Source organism: Trachinotus anak, unplaced genomic scaffold (genome assembly GCF_046630095.1).
Source record: "Trachinotus anak isolate AG129_WGS33_773 ecotype Australia unplaced genomic scaffold, CSIRO_AGI_Tana_v1 ptg000003l, whole genome shotgun sequence".
In the NCBI taxonomy this organism is placed as follows: Eukaryota; Metazoa; Chordata; class Actinopteri; order Carangiformes; family Carangidae; genus Trachinotus; species Trachinotus anak.
The window spans coordinates 21,990,191-22,016,153 of record NW_027273854.1 but is presented as its reverse complement, the minus strand read 5'-3'; the positions used below and the strand labels follow the sequence as shown (position 1 = coordinate 22,016,153).

Here is a 25,963-nt window from a genome sequence, read left to right as displayed (position 1 = left end):
TAGTGGCAGCAGGCAGCTGTTTTCAGTGAAAAACACTAAATCAAATGCGCACTACCTGCCCCACAGACAGACTAGATTAGTGACCAGCTATTGAACATAGTGGAGTATTAAGCAGCTTAAGACGCAGATCAAAAAACGGTGCTAAAAGAGAGTGAATAGTGCACTTACATTTATCAGGTGCCCAGAAACTCGACTCCAAAGGAATAATGGTGCTACATTTCTGCTGGATGTGTAATTAAGCAACTGTTTGCAGACAAGTTCACCACATCAACTCATAAAGGTGTTTCTGCTGCTCTCAAGTGGTCAGAAAATCTGATATTCCATGTTTGTGGGACAACTTTGCCTGTTTTAAGTCTCTATATGTCATAAAATGTAAATATAAACATAATTTATTTAAGGATTTGCCAATAATAATTCACATGATGAAAGAAGACATCAAGCAGCATCAAGATGAACTCAAAAGCTCTAATTATTCTCTCTTTTTAAGATAAAAGTGAGTTTCTGACTCAGGTGGTGAAAATAATTTGTCTACACTATACAGAAATCACAATGATACATATAGAGGCAGGTCAATCTGTGAACAAAACAAGAAAACTGAAAAAACAGTGGAATAAAGTTATGGTCAAGTCATCCGTCAAGACCACACCTCTCCTGTTTTTCAGCTCCAAATTAAGGGTCTTTCTTCATAGGCAGACTACACACTGTGCTAGAATCTCACTCAGTGATTGGACTGATTGGTTGTTAGACTTAAGTGACAGTGGTGCTCGAATCTGGTGAATCAAAGAGTTTCGGTCCAACAAACCACAGAGTGTTGATAAAAGAAGAGTGAAGAGATGATTACTGTAATCACAGGAGCACCACAAGGTACCATTTCAGCGCCTTTGTTATTCGTCCTAACCAAACTATGCTGATGAGATTTATGTGACAGGGACACTGCAACAGACTGTATATCTTTTAATCATGTAAATCCTCTGTAGAAAGGATGAGAGGCTCGAGCACCTGAAATGAATGCAGGTAAAAGCCGAGGATTTATTTTCTCAAGTGACACAAGGGATTCCTGACATTTGCAAATTTGAATTTCAGAAAGCACAAACACAGAAATTGTATCTCCTTAAGTTAAACTTTAAGTTTAAATCTGCATTAGAGGTATGGGAACCAAGTTGTTATGTAGTAGTCAATATGGCAAAATTGTTAGCACAACAAGCTAGGTGTGGTTTAGTGCTGGGCAGGTAGTGCACAGTAGGTATTTAGAGTTTTTTTTTGAAGAAAACTGGCCTGCTGCAGCTGAAAACACTGTGATGAGAACAGCGAGAGTGAACCAAGACACTTAAGTTTCATGTTGCAAAACCAAAACCAAAGCAAAAGCTTGAAGGTGCTAAAATGCTCTGTAGGGCAGAGGGGAGCTGCAAAGTCAAATGAATAGTCTATGTGGGTGCATCAAGCAACAGCTTTTACATTACACATAAGTTGATCTATTGCATGTATTAAAAAAAACGGATTATTGCAGCTTTAAAAAGAGTTATTAAGCATATGTTGATAGTTCTATATAAGCAGCTGGTGTGAAATGTCATATTATGTATTCTCTGATATGGTCATGTGCTTAATGTTTGAAATAAAGATAAAATGCAGAATAAAAACATGAGGATGCTATAGGTGCAACATCTGTGAAATATTATTCCAACACAAAGAACAAAGCTTTTCACATTATGACCCCACTGAAATTGAGTTACAGTGTGTGATTTAGTCTAAGACAATTGTGAGGCCCCTAATTAATTTTGATTTTTCCCTGTCTTTTAAGGTATTTATCTGATCTGCTTCACAACCTTGAAACATGAAATTGCCTGTACCTCCCCCTAGTGGTCAAAGACTATTATAACCAAAGAGTTTGCACAAAGTTGGACACAACCTCCAACAGTCGTTCTCAGATCAGGATACAAACATGGGTGATGTGCTGTCCTGTTTTAATAAAGGATACGATGCAGTGTCTGAAATTGAAATCACATTTATTGTTTGTTCTGGAGTCGATTCACTTAAAACTTAACCCTTTGTGTACAGTACAGTTCTTTCCTCGACTGCATCTTTTTCTTCTTAATCGTCATTGTCATCTCACTATCTTCTTACACACTCATACACTCACTCACACACACATACGCACTAAAACAGCCAGTTACACCAGCTGAGGCTTATTCAGGTAATCTTAAAAGGGAACTCTAATGCACCAGCCTCGTAATTCACATCTCACACAGTAACGCGGCCACAGACCTGCGAGAGGCTGCGGCGTCTGTTACTCTGTGAATGCAGAGAGAGGATCACATCTCACCGTGCAGAGTGGCCCCCTTTAAGGCCTGCTTATTGGAGTCCTTTGATACCAGGACGTGACAATCACATTTAAATGTTTTCCTCACGTTCAGTCACTCGCCATCTCGCCTGCAGCATTCTCACCAGCACCAAAGTTTCAGCTTGGAGAAACTAACAGATACAAATAAAAAATACTCTAAGATTCACCTTGCAGGACTGCAAATACAGAAATGCACAGAGCAATAAAAAATACATAGCATCAAAGGTTGAAATCAAATCACACTAGAGGAATTAAGATCACTTATTTTTTTTTAACTACCTTGCTATTAGAACTGCTGATAGCTCTACTAGCATCAACAGTTTCTTAAGTACATGTAGTTATATGGTATGTATCTATACTCCATAAAAGGGTTGGGGTATCGTTTGGATTGAACAGTCATGTTTCAAACACTGGAGCAAACTTTTAAAAGGTCATCAGCCTACATGGACCCTTTAGTTCTCGCTTCAGTTCTAGGTTGATATGAACACACTCTGAAGCAACGTAGAAAGGAACAGACCGCGGACTTCAGCCCTCAGGAGCCCGAGGTCAGACGCGTTTCTGTGTTTGGACTGGGGGCTGACAGTTTCTCAAGAGCCCTGCTTGAAATCAAGTTTGTGTTCGTGTTTAATTGGAATAATCTAACCCTACAGTAACAACATGACTCCCATGAAGCTGCTCCAGTAGCCCCGAGTGTTTCAAACTGGGGGACCTCGGCGGTGCCTGTTGTGGATGCAGGTCACCCCTGGTTCAGTCCATTGTTCAGTGTGGAGCCTTGGGGAACTCGATAGCTGTGCAGAGTTTCCTCCACCATCATGTCCAATGTAAACAGCTGTTACAGAGGCAAGACAAGGAAGTAAACAGACTCTTTGGCACATCCTAACACGATGATGGATGCATATAAGTCCCGATCGGACTACATACAGACAGGCTCCCAAATTTAGTTCACTTTGAGCTAAGGAGTGTGTGTCTTCCCATCAAGCAGTTTTACTTCTGTCTTTCTCTTTAAAATGGGAAACTAATGCACATTTGCTATGTATGTACACAAACATACAAACACTCACATTGTGCACAAGAGTAAAAGTGCACTGCTGACCTATTTTCAAACATTCCAAAGATCTACTTTAGCTTTAAAATGACCTAGCTTACCACATTCAGATGCATAAGAATAAATAAATAATAATTTGGGTTACACTGAAAAAAAGGCAGGAAGGAAATGGCAACACTGTGAATGGAAAAACTTGAAATGTGTAACCTTGAACATTTTCTATGGCTCCACTTCTCAAATGTCGAAAATTAAAAAAGCAACTGTGCCTTCGGCACAACAGCAGCCCTATCTGCTGAAAACAGCAAACCGTGGAGTAGCAACATCATGAAGGGTAAATCTTCAATGGATTAGTAACATGGGGCATATGTTTGATTGTGTCTGAATGTGTGCATATAAGGTATCAATAGGTGCTTTAAGCTACATTCAAGCAAAATGTATATTTTGGGGAAAGTACTACATCATAAAGTTAACTAGGGGGATCTTCCCTTTTTGGGTAAGCTTCCACTTCTTGCTCCTTTAACCAATCGAATTAATCAAATTTCACCCATTTCAGTGGGTGTTTCAGTAAGTGCTGAGTGACAATGTCAATGTTAAAAGTGCCTAAAAGTGTTACCGCATGTTTAAAGTCTCAACCACAAGACTAGCATGATTACACATGTCATTTAATCTCAGTCAAGACCTCTGTGAGAGCCTGAGGCCAGTGCTTCCAGCGTGCTGTTAGGAATGGCCAAAGTCTCAGAGGTCTTAGTAACGCACGCTTTGTAAGGGGGAAGGTGGTTGGGGGGGGGGGGGGGGGGGGGGGGGGGGGGCGCTGTAATAGACATGGGGTTGAAGTTAGATAAAGAACTACATTAACCCCTAAATTGCCCAGTGAACAGGAGGAGAGGTACAGCACCGGTCCAAATCAACGCCTGGACATTCAATATAAACAAGTCAACACAAAACATTGGTTCATCTCTCCTCATAACCTTGGACAGTTCCCACAATCCCCAGTGCGCAGATAAGCCAGGAGAGCTTCGTTCCCATAGTAACGGGACTTAGTAACAGTCTAGAAAGCTGCTTCAAAGGTGCTTGGGGCTCAGAGGACTCTTTGGAGGGGAAACACTCCTCCACAACAACACTTTGTGAAGGCCAAAGGAAAGAAACAGATGGATGAAAAGAAAGGCAGGAAAAAAACAAGAAGGGGTAGAATGAAAGTGAAGGGTGAATTTGCGCTTACACTATCTGTGTAGGGAGGGGAATAGGAGTAGCAGTTAGGGTGGGCTGCTCCTCTGAGACTTTTACTATCTCTGTGGCAGTGACGGTGGGAGCACACTCGGCTAGAGGTGTAGGGGAGCGGCTGTTAGGAGCTGTGGTGCGGGTCGGGGTGGAGGTGAGGGCAGGTGTGGTCGAGGTGGAACTGGAGGTAGAGGTGGAGGCTGGGGCAGAGGCCTGGACCGGGGCTGGGTCATCAGCCGGGGCAGGGGGTTCGGTGGAAGCTGCTTTGGGAGCAGCAGGCTTGTTGTAGTTCATCTTAAGGATGTGCTGCTGGAGGTGTCTGATCCAGTCCTCCTGCACCGACAACGGACCGTGGAACTCCACCTCACAGAACCTGACGCACACAGGAAAAAACATATTTAACATGGGAATTAAGCAAAATAACACTGCCACTAACTGTGACAGCTATTGTGGCTCCAGCAAAGTTTTCACACAAAGAAATAAAATGCAATCTGATGCTGGTAAATTCAGCGCCTCCCCTGGGAGCAGCCGATTTTGTTAAAACCTTTTTACTGTGGTTATATCAGAACTCATTCATGTTGACTGAAAATCTCAAATGGATTCACTATTCTCAATATAGTGCATTAGCATTATACTGCTCAGCGGGGGGTGGGGGTGGTGATTGGAGCTTGGGGATTAAGGGACTATTTAAAATTTAGCCTGACAGTTCTATTAATGCTGCTGTCTCACAGTTTCCAATGTTAAATGTCACTGAACATTTTCTCCTGGGCCTGGGGAGCCCTGCTCTGATATGTAGGTTTCACTCACCGGCACTTCAGGGTGTAGAGCTTGCCCACCAGTTTCACCAGTGGGTAGGAGGGTGGTTTGGGCACCAGGGCAGGAACGGTGCCTGTGCGGGGGGGCTTGGGAGGGCCGCTGTCTCTTTCCGTTCCATCTGGACAAGACGGGTGCTTCAAGGGCCGACGCTCAAAACCTTTGCAAGAGGAGGAGGCGACAAACAGGGTTGGTGCAGAGTGGAGGTGCACTCAGTCCAGAGGTTATTCAGTCTTTGAAAGCTGATGAGGTGGAGTTTTCTTACTAAACACAGATCTGCAATAATTCTCTCCTCGCATTTAATTTTGTACTTGCAAGGTTAACGTTCCACAAATATCCTTCAATACAACAAACGTAAAAATATGGCCAGTTCACTATTACTAAAAAGAAAGAAAGAAAAAACATCATGCCAGCCAATTTACTGTCAAAAAATAAAGATAAAACTCACTGTCACTGGGAACAAAGGCTAGCATGGTTCTGTGGATCTACTCCAAACACTTCATTTATTTCTCCTGGTGAAACACCTCCTTATGTTTTTCTTTTAGCATAAGAACAGACTCTGTTTACTTGTCATACATCTGATATATCCCACAGTTGACACATGACAATGCTAACATGCTAATATTTAGCAGGTATAATGTTTACTATGTTTACTGTACTATGTTACAATGTTGATCATCTTAGGTGAGCGCGTTAGCGTGTTAGTGTGTTTACTTCCATTATTTGTCCAGTCATTTCACTCAAAACCACACATATCAATCTCATGGTGGTGCAAGAGTAAAGTCATTAATGGCTATAGGTGTTGAGATGTAGCCCACTTCAGACTGAACCAAAGTCACTGACCAACATTGCCAACCTCAGAGCCACGTCATTAGCATTGCAAAGTGTGGCTAAAACCAGTCAACTAACCTCAGGGAAGTTTAAGATTTCTGGAGTCAAATGGATGAAATGTTTCTCAGACTTCACTTCAGCAAGAATTTGAATCAAATGACAATGTACAAGGTCTACAAAAGTAGGGCGTATGTTACATGGAGGCATATGCACCTGACAGCGTGCACGAGAGCCAAAACATATGCTGCATCCTCACGTACCTCTGGGCAGGCGGACATTCAGCTCACTACGCGCCACCTGTGCTTGAAGCGGGAGGCCGCTGGCGAGCCGCGAGGGGCTGGGACTGCTGCGGCTGGGCCTGATGGCAGCGGCCTGTAGGTTGGTACCAGCTTCACCCTCTGTGGTCTTGGAAGAGCCCTGGCTGACCTCGTGGCTTGGTGATCGCACCAGGCTTACAGCCAGAGAAGAAGACCACTGGGAGGTGGACGAGGAGGAGGAGGAAGAGGCCTTCTGTGATGAGATGGGGAGGATATGATCAGAATCCGCTGATGCAGTCAGAGGCGAGCTGCACTTCTGGAAGATTGAGAAAGATGAGTGATCTTATCACTAAGGACGGACACTGGAGCTGCCATGTCCTGGTGTCATCCCAATGATCCATTAAACACACCTAGTTATATAAAAATGTAATAACAAGGTTTTAGGAGAAGATATGTGCTCGGCAAGTGCAGTGATTTCCTTTTTATTTCAAGCCAATCGGCTGCTAGCTCTAGCTTCTTTTAATATTATTTTAATTTGCTGTTGAATGAATTTAACAGCCTGTATCATCGAGGAAATTTATAATGTGGAACTTTTAAATATATTTTAGTAGTGGTGCATATTCAATTAATTAGGCCTTTTAAATTAAAGACTTTGTCTGAATGTTGTTGCTATATTTAAGGTATTTTAACTTTCTCCCAGAACTCCTGTCATGTAGGCACCTTAATATTTTAATATTATATAATGTTAATATTTTATTGTATTTCAGTTCAGAAATGTTTGACTAGTCTGTTACTTGAATTACATTTAAAGGGAAAGACAGCTTTCACTGAAAAAAATTCTCTACATTTATTACACAATTAATTTAACGCTATCTGTGTTTTAATATATATCATGTATACTGGTGACCTCTCAAGCCTTCCTGTCATAAATAAAGCACTAAGAGCCTAATTAATAAAGCCTGGTAATTAAGAGACTTTAAATTCATGAGTATCAATGAGCTGATTTAAAAAACAAATGGATAAGGCTTAAAGACCACTTACTACCTCTGCTCAGAGCTTTCAACTGCATGACATGGTCTTCAGTGGTAATCTTTGGTGATAAGGTCAATAGTACTAATTATGTTATGTAAGTCAAGAGTTAACTTTCATCTGCTAATGAAGACCGCTGCACAGAAAGCTAATGGACCTTGAGTTAACATTATATTTGTCACTAGAAAAACTATAAAGCTCCTTCACACCTATAGTTCACTCAAACAGCTGTTTTCACTCCTGTTTCCTGATCAGACTGAGCCTGATCGATATCTCTCTCACTCCCCTGGTAATTCCATTAATCTTATTGGTAGTTGGAGTTTGGTGACATCACATAATGCCAAGTGTGGCTCCACCCTACTTCACTGTGGTCACAGGTCTCACCGTCCTGAATGACAAATGTCTGTGTGCAGGGTTGTGAGGAAGGTTTGACCACAATCAATATGCATCTAAATAAAATGAAATCAAAATTTTTCAAACAGTTCGGCTACTTTTCACTGGCAGTGTATTAGAGCTGCAACTCACCACAGCTGGAAGACTTCGATCAGTTAATCGATTAGTCATGCGTCAGAAAATTGACAACTACTGGAAATGTGAGTATTTTCTACTTTTCTCTGTTTTATATCATTATAAAGAGGAATATCTTTGGGTTTTGTCTTGTTTTCAATGGATTCTGGGAAATAATGATGACCATTTTGTTGCAGCCCTACATCTAAAGATTACTTTCATAATTGATTAATCTGCCAATTAATTTCAATTCACTGGTTGGTCCATAATATTGTCAGAAAATAGTGAGAAATGCCTTTCACAGTCTTCAAACTGTCCAATCCCAACATGCAAAATATTGAGTTTACTACCACATAAGACAAAGACACGTAGCAAAGCCTTTTCCCTGAGAAGCAGAACCAGGGATTGTTTAACATGTTTGCTTGAAAAGTGACTTGATGATTAATCAGCTGTCAAAACAGTTGCTGATCCACAATCAACTAATCAATGGTAAGTAGATAAGTATGTTTCTAATCTCACTATCAGTCATTACTTGGTCCTTAGACACAGGCGCGACAGTCCAACACATGCAGCTTAGTTTGGTTCATTTTTCCAGTATGAAAAAAAAAAAACTAAAGAACCTTTACAATATGATTACAAGGACATTTAAAAGGTAATCCATTCTGTATGTGTGTCACATCAGAGCTCAGGGAAAAGGTGTGACAGTGACGCAAATGCACCAGAAACTAATTCAGGAGGGAAAAAAGGAAGGAAAAAAAAAACGTACATTTTCTTCTATCAACAGCATGCCATAATTTATCTGAAGATGAAACATAAGCTGCCAGGCACCCTGGTTACTATGGCAACTATCAAGTCAATAGCTGAGTTGTTCTGGCATCTGTCCCCACAGTGATTTTTGCTGGGTGTAAAGACACAGGATCTACAGTAAGGCTCAAAGCTGTTAGACAACACGTCTGAAGCTTTCCAAGACACAAAATGTCTGTGGAGCCACCAGCTGAGGCGTGTTAGATCTCCAAACATGACGCCTATTCACAGACACTGCGAGGAACAGCGAGCGTGTCAGAAAGGTAGCACAGTGGGTTATGATCTTTTATTGTATAGCTGCTCAGCTTTGTGGGAGGCACAACTGATATGGTACATTTTTTTTTCCATGAGAAAGAACATTCATACTCACACAACAGCCGACTTTGCTCAAGTGTCAGAGGCCAATGATGAATCCTGAGAGCTTTCTATTCTGAAATCACACTTGCATTGACCTGAGTTATTACACTAACATGAATTACCGACCGGCTGCCTCTGCTCACCTTCTTGAGGGTAGAGCGGTTCCCCTGCATGTAGCTACGGTGCATCTCCAGCACCTTCTGTGGTCTGCTCCGCATCCAAGCGCTAAGCGTCTCGATAGGGGAGCCATTTACACACCACTCAGTCACGCCAAACTGCCTCAGGTGGGCTCGTGCATGGCTGGCCAGAGCCTTACGGTTCTCAAAGTAGAACCCACACAACTCACAGCTGGGATCTAAAAAAAAAAAAACACAGGAAAGAGAAGAAAGTGAAGGGAGAATAATGATCAATACAAGACAGGGGAAACACAGAGTAAGAGCAGAAAAAGAAAACGCTAATGACGACTGACCCTGGTGTCCGTGCTTGTCTGGGGAGGTTTTCCTTTTGTAGAAATCATGTGGCAGAGGTGAGAAAGTCTTAAGCTGATGTGGGGGCGAGTGGGAAGTCTCCACTGACTGGGCCTCCTCTGACAGAGGCCTTTTCCCCAGTGGGGACATCCTGAACAGCTTGCCTGCAGGCGGGGTAGAAGACGGGCCCACGGACCCCAGCCCCTGCTTATGGAGCCTCGACCCTGACTGCAGCAAACCAAGAGGAGATTTACGGTATTTGGATGACTGGTAGCCTGAAACACCCACACCCTCTGAGCTCCCAGCGCCCGTGGCGTTCTCCCATCGGGGACTGTTGGGTCCCTGGCTCGACTCCTTCTTCACTCCCTGTTCTGAGTGAGAGGAGGCGCCCACCCCTCTCTTGTGCATCACCTCCCTCAGGGTGTCGATGGGCGAGCCGTTGACAGACCATTCTGTAATGCCCATCTGGCGCAGGTGGGAGCGGGCGTGGCTGGAGAGGCCTTTACGGTTCTCGAAATATTCCCCGCAGAACTCACAGCGGATATCCCTTGTTGGCTCCACTTCATGGGCCATGGCTGAGGAAGGACCAGAGGGAGAGTGTAAAGAGATTTAACACACAGACACAATGACACAGGCGTACGGCATCAATCTTCACAACTAACTCCTCGCAAGATAGTACATTTCCAAAAATGTCAAACTATCCCTTTAAATCCCTGGAGACAAAACTTGGAGTTTACGTTACCCAGGTTGAGGGGGAACACGCTGTCAGAGCTGCTCCAGCCACAGCTCAGAGGTTCAGCAGAGAGGCCGCCAGATCGCCCCACAGCTGCAGGCGTGGTGACCTCCAGCTGCACCGGCTCAGGCTTCAGCTTGAGGATTAGCCCGCTAGAGGACGTCGGGGGAGCTGAGCTCGATTTAGATACGGCGGGCTGAGGAGGACTGGAGGGGCGGGCAAAGGCGAAGGGTAGGCGACTGAGGAGAGTGGCTGAAGGAGAGGAGGAGGTTGACAGAGGGGAACGAGGAGGTCCTGGAGAGGACGGAGGTGGAGTTTTGAGAGGTTTTAGAGGAAGAGCGCAGGGCAGGCCCCGTCTTGTGATGATCTCCCTCAGGGTGTCGATTGGAGAGCCATTGACAGACCACTCAGTAATGCCCATCTGGCGCAGGTGGGAGCGGGCATGGCTGGAGAGCCCTTTACGATTCTCAAAATATTCCCCGCAGAACTCACAGCCTATTTCCTTTGGAGGTTCACCTAAGAGTTTGATGTTGTGTCAAAACAGAAAAAGCATCAAGCCTCATCCAACATATGTGAATATTACAGCTGAGGTCGACTTTATGTGAAGGATTTATCGTTTTATACAACAGGCAACACTTACTGTGAGGAAGGGCCATGAGCTCCCCACTACTCAGCCGGAAGACCTGCATGGAAGAGGACTTGAGACGCTTGGCAGGCGGGCCAAGTAAAGACGAGGCTGAGGAAGAGGAAGAGGTAGCTTTGGACGTCGACCCACCTCCAGCTGTGGTCACCTTGTAGAGGAGGGATGAGGGGGAAGAGGACGAGAGGCTGAGGAGGGACTGCTTCGGGGAGGAGAGAGCGGTGGTGGTGAGGCCCCGTGGTTCTGTGTGGCTGTCAAGCTGCAGCGCGTTGGCTTTGTGCTTGAAGTCCTCGGTGTCAATGAGCTGGTTCAGGAGGTCGATGGGAGAGCCCTTGGATTCAGAGTACTCCACCCCAAAGTGCCGCAGGTGGGCTCGTGCATGGCTGGACAAGCCTTTCCGCGTCTCAAACCAGGCGCCACACAGCTGACAGACAATGTCTTTGTTGGGGTCGACCTCCAGAGCTGCACATGAAGAAGAAATTACTACACTGAGACTCGTAAGAACAACAAACAGTGTAACTCTTTACAGTGTTACCAGAGACGGACTCGGTGAGGGCAGGGACACTTACTGAGGTTAAGAGGAGCATCGTTCTCCTGCGGTGCCCAGAGCGGTTTGGTTGCTGTGATGGTGGAAGTGGCAGAGAGGTTAGAGGTTAAGCTTTTCATTCCCCCAGCCTTGTGCTCCGGGGAGCGCAAGGGGGAAGACACTGGCAGCAGAGAGGAAATGGGGGCTTTCCTCACTACTGAGGAGGGGGAGCCAGAATGAGGTGGAGCTGGAGAGGCACCAGGAGACGGTGTGGGTGTGGAGGAGGAAGAGGGTGGCACTGCTTTCGCTGCTTTGGCCAGGATGGAGAGAGGGATCGGTTTCTCGTCTAAGTCCATGTCTTCTAAATCCTCATCTTTCTGAGGAGCAGGGGGGGAGGAGTTCTTGGCTGAGAGGGGCTCCAGAAGAGATGAGCTTATTTGGCTGTCTACGTTGCGCTCCTTGGCAATTTGGTAGAGGAGGTCGATGGGTGCCCCGCTGCTCTCTGAGACGCTGATGCCCAGCTGGCGCAAGTGAGAGCGGGCGTGGCTGGACAGCCCCCGCCTGGTCTCAAACTGAGCTCCACACACCTCGCACTTCAAGTTGTGGACTGCAAAAGAAGCAAGAGCAGCTGATGAGACATCATCAAATTGCACAGTAATAAACCTCGTCTCACCGTCGACACTCCAAGTGCAGCATTAACACAAAGTTTGCAGAACAACAGCCGGCGTCTGAGGTTCTTCAGAGGCCGCAGATATCCCACAGGACGTGTCACCTCACTTACCCTTCCTGTCTACATCTTCACCCTGTCTGCAGGGACACCAGCGCTCTGTTAGAGGTGCTTCTATTAGCCCCTAGATACATTTGTCTACCTCTCAGGATTTCCCAGGGGACAACCCTCTCTGGTGTGGTTTCGCCACACCTCAACGCTGACCTCAGGTCGGTTTTACAATTTCCCCAGTGACAGCTGTTCTGAGGGCTTTGCTGTAGCAAATCCAATCCCTTGTCAACACTCCGGGGTCAGCGCTCCCATATTTCTCTCTCACCCTTGGTGTCTGCATCCTCCCCGGGAGAGAGGCTGCCCGTGTCCACCCTGCACAGCCTAGTTTTCCCGGGGCTCGAGCTCAGACCGTCCGGAGCTGGAGGCTGCAGCTCCTCTTCGTCATCTTCCTCAGCTGCTTCCTCCTCATCCCCTGAAACATAAGACACAATATAATCCATATAAATGAAGAAATGTCATATAAATGAAGAAATGCCATGTTGATTAAGATAATTAAGGGACTGTGATAATAAATCACCTTAAAGTAAATGATGGTGTCTCCCGACAAGATTTAATTTCTCTCTCTAAGAAAAAGTCAGCCTTTTAAAGCATCAGAGTATTTTTGAGTGCCTTGAGAATAAATAAGACGCAGGCTGAGAGCAGAAAAAATTAACTCAGTCCTCTGAGCTCATTGCCCATGATTTCTCAGTCTTTGCAATAACGGCGCAATATAACGTCTTCTGCGAGGAAACGTACATGAAAACAATGCAAGTAATGAAACCCTGTCACAAAAGTAGTAATTGCACTACTGTGTGAAACAAACATGGCAGTCCTGGTTCCCCGCAGTCAGGCATTCCTGGGACAAAAGTGCCATTTTCTGCGACAAATCGGTAAATCAAAAGAGACGTGGAGACAGACAATGCTTTTTGTCTGGTGGGCGGCTCTGCGCTTGTCAGTTCATCTCTTGACTGTAAAAGAGCGGCGATGTGACACCTCGGAGCGCAGCGTTATAACACCAGCTATTATAATTAAGACAATACTAAATCATCGGCGGAGTATTTAGAAAAGGGAACAAAGTGGCCAAGCGCTAACTTGACTTTGTATCCATCCAGACAGAGAAACAATGTGCAACCCCCCCCCCCCCCCCCCCCGACACTTCCAAGAAAAAGTGATACTTCGATTATACTTCGTTGATCCGGATAAGTTGTAATAAGATTACTTCACTACGACCGCTTTCAGTGCACAAAGTTCCCACGTTTCCTGAGCAGCCCCTCTGTTCGTGTAGTGTAGAAACACGCACGAATACATGCACTTGAGAGCACAGCTCGTCCTCTCTCAGAAATCAAAGTAAAATGGCGAGGATTGGGCAACTGTAGGTGAATTTAGAGATCCTGCAGCACCGAGGATCCTGGACGTCATCCCAGACGAGCACAATGAGAGCCGCTCTCAGACATGAGCGCACACAAACTGTCGCGGCTTCACAGCAGCTTCACAGCAGCTTCACAGCAGACACAATCACCGCAATCAATCCGCGCGTGCGAGCCGGGAGGGCGCGAGACGACAACAGCGACCAGCCGCGCGAGCCCCTGACACGCGTGTCCCGGGCTACCTGCGTGCTCTCTCTCGTGACAAAAACACGCTCCCACGGCTGTTTTCTGGACTCAACGTGACAGAGGATGCGGGGCGCGAGACACACACGCACACGCACGCGCGCACGCGCGCGAGTCCGGGGGCACGCGGTGCACGGGAATCAGAGCGCGCGGTACTCACCGGTCCGCAGCCGCAGTGCCTCCGAGTCCCGGCGGCCGCAGCCACACGGCGCTTCCGCTATTGTTTGGGTCTGCGGGGAGGTGGAAGCAGCCATTTTGCCCCCATATGCACCGCTGAGCTAAGGCGTGACCAATCGAGTGGAGGCGGAGGTTGGGATAAATGCACCGAGTGCCACATCAACCACCGGCATCAGTGGCTCCCTCACTGTCTCACACACACACACACACACTCTCTCTCTCTCTCTCTCTCTCTCTCTCTCTCTGTGTTAAGGCTGGTTTTCTCGACAGCCACCATCCTGATTCAAGCACTTCACACAGAGCGCAGTGGTGTCGCCGGGTCAGTCACTCCCGTTTTTATTCGCAGTAAAACATACAGGTGCACTTGGAACAACAGCATCTTAGCTCACAGACTCCTGCTTTATGTACTTGTAATACTCTGCTTCACCCCCCTCCCCGGCATCATTTAAGAGGTCAAGTTCAAACTCCCTACTCACCAGCACATCAGCAGCCAACAGATCAACAACACACCTATAAATTAGGTCATACTGCTACTTTTAGTGATGGATCAATGATTAAAACTTACCCTCACACTCTTCTCCATCGTCCTCCTTCTTCCAGTGTTGAGGAGATGCTGAAGGTAGTGCTTCAGAGACGGCAGCACTCAGCGTCCTTTCACTCGTCTCCCCCTCCAGCTTTACCTGAGTGATTCCCTCACTTTCCTCCTCTTCCTCCTCACCCTCCCCCTGTGGTGAGCTGAGGCTCCGAGGGGGAGCTGTGGGGATTACAAGGTCGGGCCTGCTGGAGAACAACTCCCTCAGGATGTGGATTGGCGAGATGGTAACGTCCCAGTTAGTGATGCCAAAGTCGCGGAGGTGGGCCCGGGCATGGCTGGACAGGCCGGCCCGGGTGTCGAAGCCAGCGCTGCAGAACTCACAGTGCATCACACTGAATGTGTCTGGGTCAAAGTTGGCAACTGTGGAGAGGACACGCAATACAAGGAGAACTTCAGACTTGAGACTGAATGTGCAGCAGGATACTTTACAGCTGTGGTTCCCAAACCTTTTTGGCTTGTGGCCCCTTAAATCAAAGCATTTCTTGCCCTCGTTAGTGGATGGACAGGTCGTTGTGACCAGTTCAACTTTCAAGAGTATTTCTACTCGATACATCAGCAGCATCAATCCAGATGCAGCAGTGTTGGTCTGTCACTCAATCAGGGTTTTGACCACCATGGTCAAGAATGAAATATCTCTACAACTGTTGGATGGATTGCCATGAAACCAGACATTCATGGTTCCCACAGGACGAATCCCACTGACCTCAATGGGCCCATGACGCAGAGGACTGATAAGCACCTCTCTCCTCATCAATCTCTCTAGTGCCACCAGCAGGTTGATGTACGTGGTTTTGAATGAAATCAGCAAATACTGGATGGATCGACATCAAATTTAGTTCAGACATTCATGTCCTCCTCAGAATGAATCCTAATGACTCTGCTGGTCCTAATCTCTTCACCTAGAGCCACAATCAGGGCTAATCTGCAAAACTAATGGCATTCTCATCAGCCTCAGCTATTTGGTGCTAATTAACAAATGTTAGCGTGCAAACACACTAAACCAAGATGGTGAACATGGTCATCATACCTGCTAAACATCAGCGTGTTAGCATTAGTCAGTCATTCCAGCATGCTCATTATTAGCGTGACTGTACTTTTGCTGCGTCTCAATTCGTGTATTTCCATACATGCACTAAATGTGAGTGTGAAAGGATGGACAGTTCTCACCCTCAATGGTCACCATCTTGGCTAAGTAGCATAAGGGACGGACCACTCACGTATTTTCAAACTTGTGAAAATGGTGACCAAGGTAAGAGGACATGTCGGCGGTGCCAAAGGCAGCGTAATTTCCATGTCGTAAATGTCAGTAAAACTCTCATTTTCAAGTCAAGCAAGCAAAGCAGCCAGCATGCAGGCAACAATCATGGCCATATGTTGTGATCGTCATTTCCAGTGAGTGCTACTACAATCTGCTACATGGGAGTGTAATGAATGAAGAATTTGATTTGAGACACAGTATCCGTCTTGTTTTTTCTTATGTTATTTGAATAATTTTTGGACTCCTGAAGAAGTAAAATGATCCAATAATCAACAAGAAAACAGCAAAGATTCGAGGAAAGAAAAGATTTAACTGTGTAACACTTTGCAGCTCTCTTATTTTATTAACACAGTCAGATTCATTTTGTGTCCCATGTAGGGGGTCTTGATCCCCAGGTTGGGAACCACTGCTTTATGTTATAGTAACTATTTTTAAAAGCAGGGGTTTCAAACATGTCAGCTTGGCCCCTGTTATTCTCACACCCTATATCAGGGTCATTATTCTTTCTGCATATTTTAAGACAAAGACATAAAAAGGCATTGTCTGCTCAGGTTACAAAAGCTGCCCACACAACATCTCCACAGCCTAAAGAAACACATGCAACAAGCTGCTGACCTTTTTTTTTCTTCTTCTGATAGGAGAACTTCTTCTCAATTGCATTGACTTCCTCAGGGGATATGAAGTGACGCACATTGTAGCTGACGCCCACTCGGTTCAGGTGGCCTCTCACGTGATTGGCAAGCCCAATGCCATTATGAAATCGATCGGGGCAGTAGGGGCATTTCCTCTCCACACTCTTCAGCGCCTCTGTGTCCTCATCAATCTCGTCTTTGTCTTCATCCAAGATGCCCTCTGACAGGAAACGTCGCACACGTTCCTCGTCAATGTCGTCGTCGTCATCATCACTGTCAATTTCTGCAGGGGCAGCAGTAACCCGGGTGCTCCTCCTCAAAAAGAAAACCTTTCCATCTTTCTCCGCTTCCTGCTTGCCCTCGTCCTTCACACTCTTCTTAGGAGGGAGGGATAGTGTAGCACTCTGCTGCGTTGAACCATCATCTATGGAGAAAAAATAAATCAATCCTGAATAAACAAACATATCCTACTCAAACTGAATCAGTATCAGCTGAGAGTACACGCCTTAAATACTTTATGTAGCGCTCCCTTGAAAAGCACTGACCTAAGTCACCTGTTTCAACACTTCTAAGAACAGCTCTGATTTATTACAACCTGGGTTTATTTTGTTTTTTTAACCATTAACTACTACTATTATTTTATTAAATGCAGTGTAGTTGTAGGAGCCAAAACGTGTATTTCGCCCATGTTTATTTGTTTACGCCTCACACTTTTATTTTGGTTATCACTATCTGTTCACTTGTATGGTGGGATTCAGATAAAAAGGGTGACTGGGGTGCCAATATTTTCTGTTGACCTTGCTTTAAGTGTTCAGTTACAACAATTGCTGGTCAGTAAAATACATAATAATACATAATAAATAAAGTGTATAAAACTCGTTTGGACTAAAGTATAGGTTGGTAAGAACACGTCACAGTTAAGAGTCCATTTAAACTCTTCACGTCTTTCTTTTATGGACGGTAGTCGCTACAGTAGTAATCTGACTACGCCCCAGTCATTTACGAGATTACACTTTCAGATAAAGGTATCACAGTTGTGTGCACAAGTATGGTCATATTATATATTTTGTTGATCCTTGAAGGAAAAAGGAGTAAATGAAACCCCTGCAGCAAACAGAATCATTGAGACTTGTAAGGCAGGTCGAGCATTGTCATTAGGAAGTGTCACCTCCAGAGATAATAAATCCTCTGACTCTGACTCAAACCTTGTGGTGACATTCAACAACCACGGACTCCTCTAAGCAACTGACTGGGGATCTAAAATGAATCTAAGTGATGCCTACAAAGCAGGGGACGCTATAAAAAGATATCCGAGTAGTTCCAGCAATTTCCACTGTCCGAAATGTCATTAAGAAAAGGCAGTTAAGGGGAACTGAGGAAGTCATGACAAGATTTTGAAGACCCAGAGAACTTTCAGATGAAACTTCACATCTGCTGGACAGAGAGGCAAAGCAAAGAGGTTTAGCTGACATAGGAGCGGTAGTGCACCGTACCACTGTGCAGCGATGATGCACAAACAGAGTCTACATGGAAGAGTCATCAGAGGAAGTCTTACCTTTGACCCTTTTACGTAAGCAGTCGTCTGAAGTCTGCAAAGCAACATCTGGATAAACCAGAGTTGTGGGGGTAGAAAGTTTGTGCATGCAGAATTTGGTGATATTTAGAGGAGTCCATTCTTCCCTTTGTCTGTGCAACGTTTCCTCTGCCACCAGCTGCTGCAAAACCCAAAGCAGAATATTTCCACTCCTATGCTTCACAGTTGGTGAGATGTTTTTTTCATCAAATGCTGCTCTTTTTTCCCTCCAAAACACATCTTTGGCAACTGTGGCCAAAGTATCAGCAGCACTTTTTTCTAAAAATGACTCTGGCTCATCCAGATGTTGCTTTGCAGACTTTAGACGTTCACTTTTGCGATGAGGTCGCAGGCAAGGTTTCCCTCTGATGTCTGCCATGTAGACTCTGTTTGCGCATCAAGTCTGAACAGTGGGACGTTGCAGCACCACTCCTGTGTCAGCTAAACCTTTCTGCACCTCCTCTGCAGTCATAAATGGGTTTTGTTTTGCCTTTCTGCCAAGCAGACGCGCAGTTTTATATAAAAATTTCCAGAGTTCCTTTCATATTCTTGACTTCCACAGTTCCCCTTAACTGCTATTTCTCAGTGATGTTTTGGACAGTGGAAATTTCAAGCTGGAAGCACTTTGATTTCTTATTACAGCTTTGTAGACATCAATTAGCTTCATTTTCACATCCTCAGTCAGTTGCCTAGAGGAGCCTGTGGTTGTCGAGTGTCACCACAAGGTTTGAAGAGTCAGAGGATTTATCAAAGGTGTTTTTTTGTTTTCAGTGAGCATCTCCTCGTGGTCTGCCAGCTGCCCTTTGACTGGGGGATCCCTGCTTGATTATTTACCAGCACTCAAAGTTTTTGTTTGCATGAAAACCCTAAAGAAAGAAAGTTTTGTCACAGAGGACAGTGATGTTGCTCAAGGAAAGCTTTACACTGACATACTACCAGTTAAGTGTTGGCAAACAATTGGTTATGGACAATACAGTTATGGAGCATTCATTGCTGGCCTCCTGACAAATGTCAATGGTAAAAGCTCCACTACCTTTGTCTGTCTGCTTCTTGGTGTTGGGCTGCCTGCTGGATCAGTGCTGATATGAGTGGTGAGTGAAACAAAATATAAAGGCTGCAGGCAAGAAAACCAAAACAGTGAGCTTCAAGATGCTAAAATGTTACCTAGAGCTGAGGGGAACTGCAGGGGCAGATGATAGCTTTCTATGGCTTCACTACAACTGACCCCTCTCTCACTACACAGTCATTTGATCCATTGCTATTATAAAAATATTGATTAGTGCAGCTTTAATCTTTTCTTTCACAGGTTTGCTGAGTAAGCAGTGTGTAAACTGTGATTTTAGAGAAATCATACTCACAATAATCTGATTTGTGTGCATGCATTACTTATAGGTAACATGTGCAACAAATAAGTTTGCATAGAAAACCAGTAAAGATGCATCGTTTCAGTGCAGATTTGCAAGAGTGGTCTTGTGCAAAAGAGTCTTTATTTTGATGCTAAGCCTCACCTGTGTTGGATCGTGCTCTAGTGTGTCGTTTCACTCCTCCAGGTGAGTCGGCCTCTTGTTGGGACAGTTCAGTGTCAAGCTCTGTGCTCTCAAAATCATCCTGCTCTTCTCCTTCACTCCCGGGCAGCTTGTCGTCATCCAGTCTGGGATGAAACTTGGCCAGATTGGTCCAGGCCTTTCCTCTCCTGCTGAATCTCCTGTTTCCAACACACTTGAAGACCACCTGGCTCGAGGGCCGACCTGCAGCGCTGTCTGGCGTTGTGCTGTCCTCAGAGGCAGTGACTCCTTGCTGGCTTTTGCCTTGAGCTGCATCAGGCAGGGATCCAGACCCAGAGAGGTGGTCAGAATCAAGGACGGGTTTAGAAATTCGAGCACCCACAGTAGACTTTGAATGCTGGCCACTCTCATCAGCACTGATGGAGAACTGTCCAGGGTGAACAAGTTTCTGGTGTTCCCTCAGTAAGGTTTGACTTGAGGTCAGGAAGGCACAATGACCACAGGCCAGGGAAGTGGATGCTGAACATGATGGAGAACCAGGGGGTGGGGAGTCAGCCTGGAGAGCAGGTTTTTTTCTGTTGTGGGTCTTTGAGTGATTTGCCAGTGCCTGGGAGGTTCTTGTGCTGAAGTTACACTTGGTGCAGAAAAAGCGCCGGCGATAGGCAGAGACAGCTCGGGCCTGAGCTGGGGATTGAACTGAATTTGCAGGAGTTGCGTCCGAGTTGACAAATTCTGAGTCTGCTTCTGGTGTTGAAACTGGGGCCGGGGATAGAGGTGGAGATGCGACTATTTCTGGGTCTGACACTTTGCCTGGAATCGAGACCAGGCTTGCGTCTTGCATAACAGCTGGGTCTGGGCTTATATGCTTCACTGCCTTACTGTCCAGTTTCTGAATCTCTTTTGCCTTCCCGTTTTCATTCAGTTTCTCAATCTCCTCCAGGATCTTCAGGCGGGATTCCTGGTGCCTTTTGTGGTGGTCCGCCAGCGCAAGCCGATTTGGCAGATTCCATCCACACTCCATACACCGAAAACGACCACCCTTTCCTAAACGCCTGCCGCCCCCTGAGCCACTCTGACAGTGCTCGACCATATGCTCCTGCAGGTGCACCTGCTTTTTGAAGTAAATGCTACATTCCACACAGGTGAAAATTTCTTTACCTGGCTCTTCCCCACTTTCCTCTTCTTTGTCTCTTTTCCCTCCTCTGTCTCTGAACTTTATCGGCTCTTCCACCGCTCCCTCTCCGAAGCCGGCATCCTCAAAGTCATAAACCCTTGCACCTTGATTCAGCTGTGCCATCTCAGAGGTTTTTGATTTTTGAAGATTCACTCCTGCCTGCTGGCCAGTCTCAGGCAATGTGCGCTTCAAGGAGCCAAGTCCAGAGAAGGGCCTGAGCAGCACCCTCTTCTTTCTGCACCGCTGAATAAATGTGCAATGAGCCCAAGGGGCAGGAGGGGGACTCTCGGGGTCCGAGTCTCCAGGGAAGGTGTACACATCTCTCTCAGATTCCTTCGTTTCCTTTCCCTTGGGCCTTTTCTCTCCCTCATGTCCTGCACTGTTTTCCGCCTCCTCCTCCATTTGGCAACCTTCCTTTAGTTTTACTTTGGACAGAAACAGCTCAGCTCCCTCAGATACATTCCAGACTTTGCTGTCTGCCACTGTGTAGAGAAAACAGAGGAATTATGAATGAAAGGAGCCATAAGAGAGAAAAAAACATACAAAGTGCGCAGGAAGATTTTGTTCCTTCCTTATGGCACTTACATTCTGGTAGGCTAAGCTGTGATGTATTTGGCTCTTCTGTCTTTGTGCTCTCATTGCTGTCGTTGTGCCCCTCCACAGGGGTAGATGAATCCCTTTTACTGTGAAGTTTTTCAGGTTCTGGATCATCTTCACTATCAAGTCTGGACAGCATTGGAAGGAAAAGACATTAAATTAAATGTTGAACAAGTGAAGGGTTAGCATCACTGCCTGAAATAAATCACTTTCATTACAGATCGTGTGCGAGCTCTTATTTCTTACTCTCAGTGCCATAATTGAGCCTCCTATTGAGAGCACTGAGGTCATGTCCTTGATATTTCCTCAGGGGATTTTGTGGGTTTTAGCAAACTGGGTGTAGTGTAATTATAATTAAACACACGATGGGAATGTTTTACACTGGCTCCAGAATTTGTATACCCTTCCTGTTTAAGGTTGACTACTTTTAGGCCAACTGAATAACTAACAAATTTAGTGTGTTCCCACCATGACTTTATTGTAGGCAGCGTGGAAAAGGGTTTGAAACATCACTTCATGTCGGGAAATAGAACAGTAGTGCTCTATTACGAGTGTAATTTCCTAATTAAGAAGAAGACGTCGCTGAAAAACCATGTAATCTGGAATTTAGTAGCAGTTGTAGAGTTTAGTCAGTTAAAGCAACAGTTTGACATGTTTTTATTCATTCATATAAACAAGGGTTAGATAAAAAAAAAAAGATTGATACCACTTCCATGTGTCTGTTATATATAAGGCTACAGCCAGTTACCTTAGCTTAGCAAAAAGACTGGAAACAGGGGGAAACTAGCGAGCGTGGCTCCCTCCAAAGCTAACAAGTCACCTAAAAGCACCTCTGAAAAGCATGGATTAACATCTTATATCTGATTTGTTTAATCTGAACAAATACCAAATAGTAAAAACAACAGGTTGTAGTTTTATGGGTGACTGATTTTTTGGCAAGAGCTGCCACAGAAATAGACACACACACACACACACACACACACACCAACACAGCCTTCTAGCTAGCATCCAGCTAGCATCTGTACAGTTGATATATTGTCTGTTTGGGGCGTATAAACGTACTGCACAGACAGTACATAAATGGTATAAGAATATTTGCTCCACTTTGTGTTCATCACTGAACTTGAGCTGTACTGGTAGACAGATTTTGTTGCCTTTGGACAGAGCCACACTGGCTGCCTCCCAGTTTCCAGTCTTTGTGCAAAGCTACACAAACTGGCTGCAGCCTCATATCAAACAGACAGATACGAGAGTGGTATCAATCTTTTTATTCAACTCTCATAGAGAAACTGAATAGACAGATTCATCACAATGACAATGTGTCCGTTGTTTTCCAGAGGAATTTCTTCAAAGCTGTGCTATATTTAAACATGAAAAGTCCTAAAAATTGGGGCTGTTTTTTTATTGTCTATGGGCATTGTCAGGGGGCATTAAGACATGTTACCCCAGTTGTTTTAAAATCCTGGCTACTGCTCTGTTTATGTGCTTTACAAAAAATACAATCTGCCTTCATGATGTCTCTCTGTGAGTGTTTTTCTTGCTGATTTCTCCACCAAACAACTCGCCGCCTTTCCTCCTCTATCTCCTCCTCACCTGAGTCCAGAAGAAGGAGATCCTGGGCTGTGAGCAGCCAGACCATGAGGGTTAGAAAAGTGCTGTAGCTCCTCCTCTGACACGTAAAAGCACACAAAACACACAACCACAGGAACATCACTCCACAGCTCAACAGTTAAAATCCACAGTCAAAAATACATCTACTCAGAGAGAAAGATGAGAGACAAGCAGACTGAATAACATTTAAAAGAATAAGAGGACAACAATGATAGGTACACTGATGGCATCATATATTAGCTGAATTCAATACATCTAGCTTTGCTGCAGAGTGTAAACACTACTTGAGAAGCGTGCAGCAGGTTTCCAATAGATATTAAAGCATGTGTTACCGTCTAGTGTTTCTTTCTCAGAGTCAGAGTCCCAGCTTAGGGAGGAAGGAAAGGCTGAGGATCTGAATCTCCTCTGTGCGTTCTTCCCCGGGTCTGCACTGGGCTGAGTGCCCTCAGTCTGCAAAGGGCCCTCATCTCCGGCGTGGCCCCATGAGCATTTGGCAGACATCAGGCCGTCTCTCACATTTGGAGAACATGAGGACTGGAGGCGATGACAAAAACCATTTACAATCTTGTCGGGTGATGGAGATGAGAGCAAAACACGTTGACGCTTTGATCTCTTACCTGTAAGGTGCAGCTGAGGAAGGTTTGTGCTGAGGTGAAGGGTGGGGGCCCATAACTGGTCCCTGGGGTTAGTGGCCCCTCTGGCTCCATGGTCCCCCAGAGAACAGTATGGAGTCCCACTGGTGACCAGTCTGCCTACATTGTGCAGCCTCCTCTTCTTCTGGAAACATTCACATATGGATACACACTTGACAAAAAATGTAAAGTTTTTAAAGTTTCACGCTGCCACTACTTACTGTCGTAATTTACATTACAAAGCATGTCAGACAGTATGAAAGTGTCAAATCTGCAGAGTCTGTCGTGTTTCGTCTGCCCTCGGTATTTAGCTTTTTTTTTTTTTTTTTTTTTTTTCTTTTTTTTTTTTGCCTGCTGCAGTTTTCGGATTGTCTGACCTATTTTCACAACATGCCTGGTCTTAAAGAATGAAATGGGGCGCCCAAATGGTTACATAAATAAGTGGCCTTTATACTCAGGCCCATATCCTCCCCTGCTGCCCCTCTAGAAAGCAGGAAAATGTCCGGGTACATCAAGGTGTCCCACGGGTTGGCCTCTGTTGCTCCAGAGGACGTGTCCGATATCGATCCAGTCGCTGTCAGGTGAAAATACAAACAATGCATCCATGCACAGGGTCATTTGTAAAGCCCAGACGCCCGTGAACTGTATTTCTCTAAGTGCAAATACTCACTGAGATCGGCCTGGTGTTTTGCGGATCGCAGTGGAAGGGCTGGCTCCTCACGCACCGTTCGCCATAGTTTGAGGACGGAGCCGAAGCTTTACGCCCCGAGACGATGCTCGCAAGAGGGCTCGACTGCTCCCATGGAGAAACTTGCTCTTTTAACCGCTGCTCAGGTCTTTGCATGGATCCTTTGGAGATGCCAGGCAGAGGACTCCATGTTATTTGGCTTGCGGGCACGCCACGGCTGCGCACGTTACGTCGGCGGGGAGGGCGACGAGAAGAGTTTCGAGTCGCCCAGCGCCGCTAAGTTTATTAAGTTCAACTTTCATCAGAGCCTTGTTTCTGTCCTTGTTTCTGCCGTGATGGGATTATTTATGTGTGAGGCTTTCCAATCTGAAGCGCATGTTGATGACGCTCTGGGAAATACAGGCTCACACAGGGTTCACATGTTTACAGATAACGTTTATTGATACCACAGGTTATTTTGTGTTCACAGGTACGGTGTTAGCTGTCATTTGTGCCTATTTAGATCCAGCAGGTAGAATCTATTTGGCCTATGTGTTAATCGCAGTACGTACAATACATAAAACATACTACAGACTTGATCCTCGCTATGGTTGAACTACAGGTGTATTTCATTTGTCAATTGGTTTGCGTAACAAAATTCCCTAAATGCTGAAAATCAATAAACGCCTTACTAATGATTATTAGGTGGTCACCTGGCGCCCTCCACTGGTCACAGAGCGGACGATGCGTTTGGATCATGAAGGACTCTTCTTAAGTAGTGGGGGAATGCTAAACTAAAATCAAAAACACTCACAGGAGCTTTCAGACCTTTAATTCAGATCTGTGTAGAAGCCACTCTGGCTCCGAGTCTTCTTGGGTGAGTCTCTACAAACTTTGCTCACCTGGATTTGGACAGTTTATCTCATACTTCCTGGCAGATCCTCTCAAGCTCCACCAAATTGGGTGGGAAGTGTCTGTGATCTCCAATTCTTCAGGTCTCAAAGTAAAGTATTTCTATCTATCTATCTATCTATCTATCTATCTATCTATCATCTATCTATCTATCTATCATCTATCTATCTATCATCTATCTATCTATCTATCTATCATCTATCTATCTATCATCTATCTATCTATCTATCTATCATCTATCTATCTATCATCTATCTATCTATCTATCTATCTATCTATCTATCTATCTATCTATCTATCATCTATCTATCTATCTATCTATCTATCTATCATCTATCTATCTATCTATCATCTATCTATCTATCATCTATCTATCTATCTATCTATCATCTATCTATCTATCATCTATCTATCTATCTATCTATCTATCTATCATCTATCTATCTATCTATCTATCTATCTATCTGTCTATCTATCATCTATCTATCTATCTATCTATCTATCTGTCTATCTCTCATCTATCATCTATCTATCTATCATCTATCTATCTATCATCTATCTATCTATCTATCTATCTATCTATCTGTCTATCTAGTCCTGGTGGTTACTGAACAAACAAAGCTTTAGATACAGTTTTATACCCTTGTTCTGATCTATGCCCGGCAACAGTTTCATCACAAAAGTCTGCAGAGAGGTCA

At 45.0% G+C, this 25,963-nt stretch overlaps 1 protein-coding gene across 1 annotated transcript; it reads right to left on the bottom strand.

Moving 5' to 3' along the window:
- Positions 1-1,986: 1,986 nt before the first annotated feature.
- Positions 1,987-24,589, bottom strand: wizb (WIZ zinc finger b). The gene is made up of 17 exons (XM_071474548.1): positions 24,357-24,589; positions 23,672-23,831; positions 23,387-23,588; positions 23,037-23,112; positions 21,432-21,571; positions 19,676-21,328; positions 16,578-17,018; positions 14,675-15,064; positions 12,609-12,755; positions 11,609-12,172; positions 11,040-11,501; positions 10,409-10,915; positions 9,669-10,241; positions 9,343-9,554; positions 6,506-6,755; positions 5,409-5,574; positions 1,987-4,974 (listed from the first exon to the last, which is right to left on the bottom strand). The coding sequence occupies exons 2-17, from the start codon at positions 23,759-23,761 to the stop codon at positions 4,599-4,601; spliced, it is 6,249 nt and encodes a 2,082-aa protein (XP_071330649.1). The 5' UTR covers positions 23,762-23,831; positions 24,357-24,589; the 3' UTR covers positions 1,987-4,598.
- Positions 24,590-25,963: the final 1,374 nt, after the last annotated feature.